The following is a 13,195-nucleotide window of genomic DNA, read 5'->3' on the forward strand; positions in this document are numbered from 1 at the left end:
ACAGCCACAGTCGTATCCAAGCCTTGCAGATGGAGCTGACGGCTGTCCAGCTGTTGCGGCAGCAGCTCGAAGAAAGCATCCGATCCAATCAAGATTTGCAGAAGAAGCTAGAAGAGCAAGTCCAAGAGACAAAGAGGAAAGAAGGTGGGGCTCAAACGGAATTGTGATATCATGCTTTGCATACTAACTCACGTGAAAGGACGCAGTAACCGGAGTTTCTGAAAAAGATATTTTCGAAACTAACGGCTGTACGATGACATTGTGAACAAAAAGAAGGGAATGTGCAGTTTGCGGTGATGGAAATGTTTGTTGCATCAGTAATGGCCAGCCTCAGTAGTGTAAAGTTACAGAACTTAACTTTGTTCAGCTCTTTATGTAAGCACATTTTTCTGTGCCAATACAAATGCAGAAGTCAATGGATGCATCCCTGTCTGATCTAGTGACTGTATGTTTATATACTCAGCGCCTTGGGACGTCCTGACAAAGTGAAAGGCGCTATATAAATGCAAGTTGTTGTTGGTTTCTGGTTACATGTGGGGGAGGAGGGAGAAACCAAGAGAGGGTAGAATAAAAAAATCTATTCAAAGCTGTTGCCCATACACCAAAATAATGTTTCGTTAGTCTTGAGATCGGTACACAATATTTAAGCAAATAATGCAAGTGGGGCCCCAATGAGAGTTGATCGCAAAATAAGTACATTTGCGCTGGATCAAAGCTTATACTTTCTGTTCGACATATTGGGAACATATTTTATCTTGTATTGCTTAAAATAGGTGATCTAAAATAACATCTCTCCTGGGTTGAAAGGTGATCTGTTCGGCACAGGAGAGGCCAACCCATGTATCCATTTTAAATAATAATCCTTGCACCTGTTATAGCGCCTTATCATGTCTTCGAGATGTCTCAAAAGCGCATCATGAAATATACTGGAAAATGAATTGACTGTATATTTTGTGGGCGAAACGCAGCAGCCAATTGCGCACAGCAGTGTCCCACAAACAGTCGTGGATTGAGTGACCAAATTATTTTATCTTTGGTCACTCAATCCACGACTGTTTGTGGGATTGAGTGACCAAATTATAAATGCAACAGAACAAGATAAATTCAGGAAAGTACTCAAGTAGTTAACAGGGAAATAAGGAATGTTTGTTTTTGATTTTTTGATAGTTAAGTAAAAATGCGTCAGTCGAGTTCCTAGTTTTCAACATTCTTTTGCAGTGAATCTGTAGAGAGATTTATTGCATTTGCAGCTGAGTATACTTGAGTTTTACATCTGCGAGGTATGCGTGTGATTAAGATTGCACAGCAGGATTTTTAAAAAAAAACATTTACATAACTGAGCTTAAGGAACATAAACTAAATTCATTTTAGTGAATTAGATGAGAACATAAACTAAATTTATTTTAGTGAATTAGATGTGGGCCATAATGAAGTTGGCATTTGGTCTGATCCAAACTAGATCCTTATCTAGTCCCAGGATTTTTAAGATCTTATTGTTACCTGAAAAATATAGTCAGTTTAATTTACAGTTATTCTGTGAAGCGCTTTGAGATGTCTCAAAGATTTGGTAAAGCGCTATATCAAATGCAAGTATTATTATTATTTTCCACATGGTCTCCAGATATTTTTGACCTTTGGTGTTAAATTTTCATGTTGCTTTTGAGCTGATGGGGAAACTAGTGTCAGGTCAGGCTGGGTTTGAGTTTTATTGGCCAAGTTTGGAGTGAACAGCACTTTGGTATTACCGTCATTTGGGAGATGACACTTTAATCATATCAATTGGTGCAACTCCCATCTGATACATTGACTATATATCAGTTAGTTTACGTTATCAAGAATTTGCTATTGAAGTGGCTATTAATCTTGCCCTCAGCATGCATGTTAATCAAGACCTAAGCATGTTACTTATGTATTAATATATTTGTCTCTTCTGAATTGTCTTGTTTGCTTCTTTAGTACATTATTTTCTTGCACAAATCAAAGCTCAGAAATGGATCCCAACAATTCATATGAATATTTCTAAGGCTAAAAGCCATTCTGTTTTTTCTATAGCACATCAGTCGTAATTGTGGTTAGTGAGAAGCCAATTCAGCTAGTTATTAAGATAACTAGTTATTAAAATAATAGCTAGTAAAGTAGTCTGTCCCAGGCCAGGCAATAAGAAGGAGGGTTTACCAGGAAACACAAGTCTTTAATTTTGAGCTGATAAAAATGCATTTGTTTAAAAAAAACTCAATGATTTTAAAAAAGAGAGGATCGGTTTAACACTGTTAACGTTTCAGAGCTTTGAATTAAAAATCTAATGAGTTACCTTTTCCTTCTTTTTCACTCTTACCGGTGTACGAATTGTACAAGCATTGTCTCTACAATGCTGCAGATTCCCATTAGTTTTAAACCCAAGAAAAAAAAAATTATCAGTGGCAATCTGGTCAGCAAAAAGCAACGTTAGAATGAATGTTTGTAGCCCAACAATTGGCTTTTTCTTCTCTTTTCATCCCACCTTAAAACATAAAGATTTCTATTTTCTCAGTATTCCTTCCTTCCTTCCTTAAAGGGAACTGCAGCTCTGGAATCTAATGCTATTATTTGCTAACTGCGATGACAACTATGCACTGGTTTGGCTTTAAATATTTGTATTTTGTTTTGCTTATTGCATGTATACACTTTGTGGAGGGTGCAGCTGAATAAACTAAAGCAAACTGCTTGAGTAAGAAATTTAACATGCTTTCCATTCAGCCAAGACAACAAACTGATGCATTCCACTCGGATACTAGTCCATTTTTACCAATTAAGAAGTGCAGATAAACGATTTCCTGTTTTCTCTTTTGCTTTTAACTCTAAACCTCCCACACTTAGCTGATCTTGCCCAGCCAGAAAAGCTTTCAATGCTGCTCTTAAATTAGCCAGTCCAGGTTCTATGGCAATGAGGTTAGGTCACTCCTCACCTTTGCTGCATCTGACAACCTGGCTGAGATTAACTCGCCATCTGTTCATAGGCTAGAATTAGGATCTGATTTGTCTCTACTCTAGGGTAAATTAGCCAGGTTTCACCATCAGTTATTAAGCAATGAGCCATTTCAATTCCATTGTTCACATCACAAGAAAATTAGTCTTTTGCTGATATGTCATTCTGTGCCAATAATAATAATCCTTGCATTTGATAATGCGCCTTATCATGTCTTCGAGAAGTCTCAAAGCTTCACAGAATATGCTGTAAAGTGAATTGACAATACATTTTGTAACCGCCAATTGCACAATGAGGAAATATAGGACATGTTTACAGCAAGCTCTGTTCCTCTGCTTCTTTCAATATTACTTTGTGCCATTGCATTGCTATTCTGTCATATCACAAAAAGTACCAATCTCTGCACTGCTCAATTTCGCACAAAATGGCAAGTACACTATTTGTGGACTCTTTTTGCAAATGAGGGAAGAGGGAGATCGGAAAGAGACCACTTCGCCATTGGACACCATCTGTTCACACAGTGTTGCAGCAGTGAGACAATTCTATCACAGATCACTTGGGTAGCAAAAAACGCTTAAGATGTTTTTTGTTAAGACAGCGGCACTTAGAGATCAGGATAAGAAATAGTGCAACACAGTATAATCACTCAATATGTAGTTTATAAACAGCAGTGCAAATATCTGAACTTTGGTCAGGCTACAGAAAGATACCGGGACTGTTAACCCAAATCTCTCCTGTTACTGGGGTCACTTCTGCTTCAGTCAGCTGCTCAAAAACAAGAACTAACCTTTTAGACGGCATTTTATTTTGACCAAAATAGGAATTGATTTTGAATTGTTTAGAAAAACGTTTGAAGCGGTGTTTTGCCATATTCTTCTAACTATAAATTACACTGAAAATAAACTTGCATGCTGCTAGCCATGTTATGTATAGTTCTGTAATGTTAAACGTTGAGAATTATATTTGACATTTCCCTGGAGTATTTTTACTGTTGACTTATCAAAATGCCACTTTTATAAGAAAAAAAACTTCCAGTTTTGGAAATCAATCCAAAGGGGTTGCCTTTTCAGTGGTTAAAATGTTGGGTCTTAAATTTGGATTTTTTTCAACTTTCAAAATGGAACAGTCTGGTTTGGTCACTCATTAGCAGGGAAACAGCAAATTCACTTTACAGTATATTCTGTGAAGCAGTTTGAGACGTCTCGAAGACATGATAAAGCGCTATATCAAATGCAAGGATTATGATTAAGTCGAGCGAACTTTTTGTCTCCTGAGGAGGAAGTGTTCATTAATCTTGTATTGAAATACAATTTGTGGAGTACCCTTGATGTTGGTTGTGGAGAAGTCCCTCATTTTAGCCTTGCTGTCTGAAAGAGGAAACCATCACAGGATATGAATAAGAGGAAATGAAGCATGCTGCACTTAAATAACTTGTACAGTAACAATGTCAAGTAACCATCCAATCTTGGTTCATCTTGCCTAACCATACAATTCCTCACAAGATTACTTGGATATATCTATCATTAAATCCAAACCTGTCGAGTTCCATTTTGAAAAACCACTTGTTTATTGTTCCACCACCTGTGCCAGTAGTCTGTCCCACATGCCTAGTACCATTTTATTAAAACAAATGTCTCCTGCGTTAAACACGCAGGTTGCTCTGGGTTATATTTGCTCATTGCTACACCGGTACAATTTAAAATTCACAAAATAACTATATCCCGTTAAGAAGGCAGGAGTGAGCATTGGCTCAGAATTGCTGGACCATTTTGCCCTCAGTAAGCCATGTATGCAGCTATTCTACCACACCAGAGGCCATAAGCAGCACTGGACAAACTGATGATTTTCAATTTAATATACTATATATTATACAGTTAATTCACTTTACAGTATATTCCTTGAAGTGCTTTGAGACATGTTGAAGACGTGATAAGCCGATATATCAATTACAATGCTTATTATTAAATTCCATTCCAAGAAACATGCCTGAAATAAAAGGTGAAACCCCAACGATAGCAGTGAAATGTGGGGCAAATATTAAACTATAATGTCACTAAGCCATCTCTGTGCCCCAAATGTGCCCAACCTAACCTCAACAGCTCACTCAAATAACTGAACGATGAGTTCCTCTCGCACTGGATTCTGCTTTAGTGGCTGGTTGATTGCAGATGTGCATTAGCGGGCTGTTTGCAGTTATTTAATTATCTCCACTCATTAATTTCAGAGAGAGAGAAAGAGACCTCCAGGATTATGCCAAAATTAAATTAACGGCCTGCGTGGGAAAAAAAATAGTGCAATTAAATTTTCCTGAAAAATGCCTTATTTTAACAGTTTGATCTCCACTTCCAGCGTGCTCTCTCCGGCAACTTTTCCGATACAATAAAGTTCCCAGTGCTGCACCCCAGGCAGAAAACATCTACATTGTTCACTTAGTGAATGTTTCGCTCACAAAATATAGTCGATTCACTTTACGGTATATTCTGTGAAGCGCTTTGAGAAGTCTTGAAGACGTGATAAGGAGCTGTATAAAATGCAAGGATTTTGAATAGTATTAGTGGGTTTGCAGCTTAGTCAAATGTAACGACAATTTGCAATAATATAGCGCCCTTCACACGGGGCAGCATCCAGGGGCGCTAAATAAATGAAATGTAAGAAAAAACATGTGAGGGAATAAATAGCTCAGGTCACTGTTGAACTTCGTACCATTTCAGCTAAATAATGCAGTAATGTTTATCCTGACTTCAAACCGGTCCATTCATAGCAAGTTGCTTTTCTTCCTTTGATTGTGTTTTATACTGGGAACATGGCTTGCCTAGAGGTTCTTTTACATTGACTATTAAAAAGAAATCTTTATTATTATCTCTAGCCACCACGCCTAAGATGCACGAGGCTGACCTGAGAGAAATGGAGGCATTAAGGCATCAGTTGGAAGACTCCCAGCGCTGGAATGCATCATTGCAGACTCGGTTTGGGCAGATGCAGACGAGGGGCGGTGGAGTGGGGGCAGCCAATGATTCTGGTATGCCATAACATTTCAATTGAGATACAGGCCATCAACAGAACACCCCATGGAGTTCTATCCCACATTCCCTTCGCCTCGCTCCCTCCCTTGCTTCCTTCAAGGCGCCTCCTTCAAGGCACATCTCAAGACCCTCTTCTTCGACCGCCCTCCCTCTCCCCCCCCCCCACACCCCACACACACACACACCCCACTCAGGTCCAAATCCCTGACTGTCCAGACCTTGGGACGTCCTCCTGATATGAAAGGCATTATACAAATGTAATTTGGTATTGTATATATCTTTATGTTAACAGTGTGCTATGATAATGCAGTTTAGTATAGATGTGTCAGCTTGGCTCAGTGGTCGCGCCCTCAGAAGGGACTTCCACTCCCATCGTCTAAGCTGACACTTCAATGCGGTGCTGACTGTTTTTCAGGTGACACTTTCACAACCTACGGAGACCAGACCTCGTATTTGAGCATTTGCCTGGGCGAGTACGATAACCTGGAGATAGGAAAGCTTTCCCTGCTAGAACTCAGGCAGAGGGTAAGATTGGCTTTTCATTTCGTTGCTCTCTTGCCCACGCCCCCACCCCACCCCACCACCATGTCAAAAATCAAGAGTTGAATTAGAAATGATTTTTTGTAGACGTGTAGTTTATTTCAGTACAGCAAACTTCTGATCGATGCTGACTTTTTTTTAAATACCCAGGTTATTGACCTTCAGATGATTGTGAAAGAATTGCAAATGGCTAACCAAGAACTCCGAGAAAGGGAAGTTTTGTCAGAGCGTTCTATATTGGGCTCTGAATCCCAAGAAAAGACGGATGTACCAGCAATGGCAGCTCAGATAAATGTAAGGAAGAAGCTCTGATTTTGGGGCTGGCACGTGGATTGCAATATTGTGCTCTGTTTCTAATTATTTAAATTATATTTTACCTCCAATGTTTTGCACAGATATTAAACCAATACAGACCTTGGTATGTACTGCAGGTTACTTGAATGTATGGAAATTAGTACAGAAAATATAATTTATAACATGGAGATGGTTCAATTTCTAAATACTGTGTATCAAGATGTCGGTGGCATTTAATAAGGATGAGGCTTTTATTGATTGCGCTGATCTATCCATCTAGTTCTGCGTTTGCCAGCTTACACTTATTTCAGAACTAATATCGCCAATTATTGGTGTCTTTAAGTCTCATGTTGAAGTAAAACATTTTTAAGGATACCCTGACTAACAATTTCAGACCTGAAAAATGTGTTCATTACCTTTTTTGTTCCAGGTCTTTTGTAATCCATTTTACATCCAAGACATGTCTTCATTATATTTCACTTGTATATATTATTGTTTTCATACTCCCAGATTTTTTGTTCAAACTCATTTTTTAAAATCTCATCCCGCTCCATGTTTCATATAGTTCCTTGAACAGAAGCTGGAAGAGTCCATGAAAACTATCACACATCTTCGGGAACAGCTACAAACCCTTAACCAAGCAAGTTCAGGGAGCGAAGGAATGGTAGGACTTCTTCTCTCTTCCCTTTCCGTATAGCATTGGTGTAATTGCTTTGTAATAATAAAAATAATCCTTGCATTTGATATAGCGCCTTATCACATCTTCAAGACATCTCAATCACTGATTGAGCTACCAAATTAATATTATTTGTAGAGATTATTGCCCCCTAGAAAGAGATCCGCCAATCGACTAACAAGTGGGCGCCTACTTCCTGCTAGGTAAACAGAGGGGTGGAGTCAGACTTGCCTAAGAAATCGAACCCAGGTTCTTTAATTCTTTGTTCCCTGGCAGCTTTGTTCCTCATATTACACATTTGTAATTTTGTAAGGATATCTGATTATAGTGTCAAGAACAGAACTGATCAGTTGTATAAGTCTCCTGCCTAGAGCTTTCAACAGTAACCATACACCTGCATTATTATCGCTCCATTTAACTTGTGTGTACTTTAGTTGTAGAACTTTCTGACCAATGTTAAAATATGAAATTAAGGCAGATTTAAGGGTTCAAACTTATATTGACCCGTTTTGACCTTTAGTATCCTTAAATAATTCCCAAACTATAGCACCTTTTAAGATACTGCGCAGCCTCTCATTGAACATCATATTTTTGTCTTACAAAGCAGGCGGTGTCTAAAGATGACAAATGTATGCAGACATCCCCTGAAATTCCACTCGTGTCAGAGCCTGTGTCAGGACAGGATTCCTCCATCCATATCCGTAAACCAGCAACTGGGAAACCTCAGGAGTTGCCTGCCTCAAGGTCTCGATCGAGTAGTGCCACTAGTATTGCTCAGACTGCAGACCTGGTTTTGGAGGAGCTAACCAGGATTAAACAGGAATTGGAGGACACGTCTAGACAGCTGCAGGATGTGACCAGCCGTCTGGAGATGACACAAGGCCGCCTGCAGGAAAGCGAGGCTGAGAGGCACAACCTGGAGCAGGAAGTGGACCTCATGAGGTCTTTGCTAAACGAGAATGGTGTATTATCAATTCCTGAGCTCAGGTAGGTCCAAAGACTTTAATTACACCCACCCATGCAGCATTCTCATCGATTTATCATATATATTGACGCCAACTTGCTAAGCAGTGAGAAAATAGACTCATTCAGCTCACACATCATGGAGTGGAGTTATATCAAAAAATAAACTTTAGGTTTCTAGGTGAGTGTACTTGCCTGTGGAACTTAAATGGTTAAGGCCGTAGTTAAGGTTGCACATCTTATTACATTAACCTTCACAGAGGGCTTTTGTAGCATCTTGTGCAGATCAGGGCTTTTGATTGAACTCGTTCATTCACAATCGTGTCCTTTCCCGATATTCAGACCGTCTACCTGTCCCCTGTTAATGGATTTATTTATAAAACCTCTTTTGCAGGACAGAAATTGTCAGGTTGAGAAGCGAAGTGACTGTCCTGCGAGATGGGCTTGGTGAAAATGTGTCCGAGGGAGAAACTGAGGACAGAAATGAAAAGACTGACGTTGACCTGAGGGAGCTGGTTACGGAGTTGAAGGTTAAACTTAAGAACAGCAAAAGGGTTAATGACTTCCTTAAACGGCAAGTGGAACTTAACTCTTCCACAGAGGGCGAGAACAGTTTTAACCCTGAGTTGATTGTAAACATGGCAAGAGAAATAGAACGTCTGGAGGCTGAACTGGAAGCTGCCAAACAAAAACGAGCGAGCATGGATGGAAGAGCTGAAGAAATGAAGAGGAAAGGGGTTCCACAAACGAATCTGCCACGTTCGAAGTCTTTGGAGTTGAGAACGCAACAACCAAAGAAGACCGAAGAGATATCTGATGGATCTGTTCGATCTGACAGCTCAGTCACTGTCACAGTAGGTTCTGTGCTATTTGTTTTTAAAATGACGCACAAAATATAGCACGTAGATTGATGATATATGGTAGATTATAGACTTACTTTTCTATCCCAGATGATTAAGGGTTTGCATCAAAGTCCTGTATTTTGTGTGTGTTTTTAACAACAGTAGCCCAATACAGGGGTGTTTAGCAGCTTGCCATTGTCTCAGAAATAAAACTAATGGTTTCAACATAGTACAAACTGAGCTGTAATGTTCATTTACTTCAGGTCAATACGAGGTCTCGTCTCCCTATTCCACTGAAGCAGACGAGATCCACCAGCAGTGTGAGCGTGGCCTCCAGCCAGGACACGGCGTCTGACAACCAGCAGCAAGTTGATCGGTTGAAGGGATTATTGAAAGACTGCAAACTGCAGAACAGGCAGCTGCAGATTGAACTGTGCACTGCTGAAGCAACAATTAGCAGCCAGGCAGAGAAATTGAAACTTCATTGTTCTCCCCAAGGTAAGCAATTTAGGATTATTTGTGAAGGATGTCGTCCATACCTTTGGTCAGTGTGTTGCATGTCTTAGAACAGCGGCCAGCAACAGAGTGAGTTTAACATTGATCCTCAAGACTCGATGAACATTTTCAGCGGGGTTTGTATGGCCTGTGGATACGTCATGAATTCATTTCAATGTCCAAACTAGGAGATACACTTGAGTTAATTTCCCTTAAGTCATAATTTTGCATGATATTAACTTTTTTGATGTTTTATAGGACTTCTCGAGTATAAATGATGGGGTGGCAAGGGGAGGTGGGGTCAAAATGTGCAAGTGTCAGTATTTGTATTTGGATGACGTGTTTTGTCTTATAATTTAAGGCCCATTTCTGGAGCTTGACTGCCGACAACTGCTACTTGCAAGATCCTCCCTCCCTCCTTCCCTCCCTTCCGTCCCTTTTCGCTGCAGCTTTTGTGTGTTACGAACTTTGCTTTTGTGCTTGTTTTTCCTGTAGCTGAGGCCTCTTTGGAGCAAGATGATAAAGAAGTCCAAGTGGACTTTCAGGACCTTGGTTATGAAACCTGTGGAAAAAGTGAAACTGAGGCGGACAGAGATGAGAGCAGTAGTCCAGGTAGATGGCATGAACACGGAAACCTGACTCACTCAATTCTCAAGGAAGCATGGGGGAAAGGACTGCTTTGGTCTCTGTTGAATGCACGCTTTTATTTTTCTTCTCGCTCGCTTTGTTGCTAATATTGTTGTGCTCATTAATTATTTTCAGTGCTTTTTTGCTTATTGTAAATGAAATCCTGATGTTTGTGAAATGACGGTGTGATTGCAGCTGCCTTGATCATTCAAGCCACTGATTGTGAGCAGGTTACAAGATTAATACCAGAGTTAACTGCCCTACAAACATCTCCTGGTTGGGTGGAGTATGAAGAGCTAAGGGTATAGGAGAGGGGAGTAGGAGGAATGGGCTTGTGTGAGGTATAAACACTGGTATGGACTAGTTGAGCTGAACGGCCTATTTACAACTCTGTTATTGTTTTTTAATGTTACAACTCAGTTGATTGAAAATAATAAATTGGCACAACAGACTGTCTTACATCTCTTTGCATGTTTTATTCTGTTGTGTTTGACCACGCATTTTCTAGTTGTTTTCATCTTTCATCTTCTTGGAACTTTGATAGATTACACATCAAACTGAGAAGGGTATTCACTGTTTGAATTTTTCCATTGAGACTAATCACATAAATAGTGCTTTGATATAAAATCTTTCCATTGACTTTGCTGGATTTTTATTTTCGTCAGACACAGCCAGCCGTTTGCCAGGCCACCACTGCAGCGATTCAAACATCCCGTCTCTACTTAAACTCGACCGCCGTTTCTTTTCCATGGAGAATCTTGACACCAACTCATCGACTTCCTACCCCAGCTCGCCAAGTTTGATTTCACCCAAAGTCAGCTTGAAGAACCTCAATGTATTTGACGAGTACGGACAGACCGACAACACAAGTGAGCTCCAAATCCAAATCCACGAACTGAAAGCGCAAATTGAGAAGTACCAGAAAATCGTTCACCACCTTCACGCTCGTATACGTAAGAATTCTCTATCGAGCGATCAGTTGACCATCTCCGATCACAGTCAACAAGCAAAGAGCTCCTACGAAGGGCAATATTTGGACCCGGTTCAAAAGGAGGACGTACATTGCTCCAGTCAGAGAAGACATTCCATACAGTCTTCAGACTTGTCTATTCGAATCAGGCAGAAGAAAGGAAACCATTTGGATCACATGCCAAGATCCCAAAGTATGGATTTCGGAAACCAGGACGATCGAGGAAGCTGGTCAGTATCTCAGTTTGCGGAGAACGGAGAACAGATGCAACAGCTGAAGAGACGAGTGATAAAGCTGGAGGATCAGATACAAAAAGAGAGAGCTATGAATGAGAGGCTTCAGGGACAACTGCGTCACGTCCAAACTAAGTTGGCAGCAGCATCCCCGGCAAGGTATCAGCGATCCTTTCCGATTGATTTATTTTTGAATAAAGCTAATCTGTAGCCAGAATCCAGGCTCTAATCCTAGCATTTGATATAGCTCCTCATCACGTCGTTGAGACGTTTCAAAGCGCTTCACAGAATATACTGTAACATGAATTGATTGTATATTTTGTAGGCGAAATGTGGAAGCAAATTGCGCATAGGAGTGTCCCTTAAAACCATTGTGGATTGGGTGACCAAATTATATATTTTCTATATTCCTGATCTATTAATAGAGACACTTATTAATAACTTAATGAATTAATAATTCACCTGAGAACCAGACTTTTGTGAGCTCTAGCTCCAATCTGGAGGATTTGAAGCTTGTTATCTACTGTAATAGTAACTTCCAGCAGATCAGGTTTTACAAATACTTCATTTGAAAATTTGGTATAACTCATACAGCAGCTATGGGAACAATAACTGGATATTTGATGGACGTATTGTAACTTGAGGGCAGATTTTTAACTGGCAAATTGGGCAATAACAATGACACATGTTCCATGTTCCTTTCAGATATGATCCACTAATACAGTCCCAAGCAAGAGATCTGTCGCACCTCCGCCAGCAAATTAAAGAAAGCTGTAATATCTGTACCTTGCACTACCAACAACTCGTGGGTCTTACCAAAGGCTTTGAGGAACTTCTGCAGGCCAGCGATGTTGATTATTACATCGGAGAGGCATTCCGTGAGCAGCTTGATGAGAGCTTGCAGCTGGTGGTTAAGCTGGAAGGCAACCTTGACAATGGTAAGCGACCAAACATTTCTGTCAAATAATAATAATAATAATAATATATCATAATATGCTGAAAGCTATACGCAGCTTGAAGGAAACATTTGTTTTTAAAAGAAAGCAACAAAATTGTTTGCCGTCTCTTGACGGCTCAGTTCAGCTTACTAGATGTTTGAGTGTTAGCACCAGCTTCTTGTAGGCTGTAAGAAGGGAGAAATGCAGTTCATGTTGCTTAAGATGATTTTGGGCGTAAAATGATTGGTCAGGCCTGACTGATGACAAGATTTCTTGGCTTGTATTCCTCAGCATGACTTTACAGCAAAGATGTTCAAAGTACATTTCTATATCAAATCGTGTTAGACCTTTGATTGTAATGCGGATGGTTTCAAATGGATGAAAAGGATTCATATGGTTGATCCCCCATTATTGTGCATTAACTTCAGCAATTTTACTGATTTTACTGACTGGTTCTATAGCAAATATAATGCATGTTGGATTACGCCCACAAATATACTTGAGACGTCGAGAAGACGTGAAAAAGCGCTCTATCAAATGCAAGGATTATATTATTATTACTGTATAAAGAACAATGGTCTTGGAATGCTAAATATGAACACCTTTTTTTATAATGAAAAACAATACAA

At 39.8% G+C, this 13,195-nt stretch overlaps 1 protein-coding gene across 3 annotated transcripts in view; it reads left to right on the top strand.

Annotated features, from left to right (window-relative positions):
• Positions 1 to 13,195, top strand: part of cdk5rap2 (CDK5 regulatory subunit associated protein 2) — a 57,342-nt gene that overhangs the window by 25,858 nt on the left and 18,289 nt on the right. For all 3 annotated transcript variants that reach the window (XM_042337570.1, XM_007902798.2, XM_007902801.2), the window contains 11 exons: positions 5 to 144; positions 5,832 to 5,984; positions 6,404 to 6,513; positions 6,679 to 6,822; positions 7,388 to 7,486; positions 8,103 to 8,485; positions 8,856 to 9,315; positions 9,567 to 9,801; positions 10,294 to 10,410; positions 11,091 to 11,787; positions 12,334 to 12,566. In XM_042337570.1, the coding sequence (XP_042193504.1) occupies positions 5 to 144; positions 5,832 to 5,984; positions 6,404 to 6,513; positions 6,679 to 6,822; positions 7,388 to 7,486; positions 8,103 to 8,485; positions 8,856 to 9,315; positions 9,567 to 9,801; positions 10,294 to 10,410; positions 11,091 to 11,787; positions 12,334 to 12,566 (2,771 nt within the window). The remainder of the gene's footprint in view (positions 1 to 4; positions 145 to 5,831; positions 5,985 to 6,403; positions 6,514 to 6,678; positions 6,823 to 7,387; positions 7,487 to 8,102; positions 8,486 to 8,855; positions 9,316 to 9,566; positions 9,802 to 10,293; positions 10,411 to 11,090; positions 11,788 to 12,333; positions 12,567 to 13,195) is intronic.

The sequence above is a fragment of the Callorhinchus milii genome, unplaced genomic scaffold (assembly GCF_018977255.1).
Source record: "Callorhinchus milii isolate IMCB2004 unplaced genomic scaffold, IMCB_Cmil_1.0 Scaffold8, whole genome shotgun sequence".
NCBI classification, from domain to species: Eukaryota; Metazoa; Chordata; class Chondrichthyes; order Chimaeriformes; family Callorhinchidae; genus Callorhinchus; species Callorhinchus milii.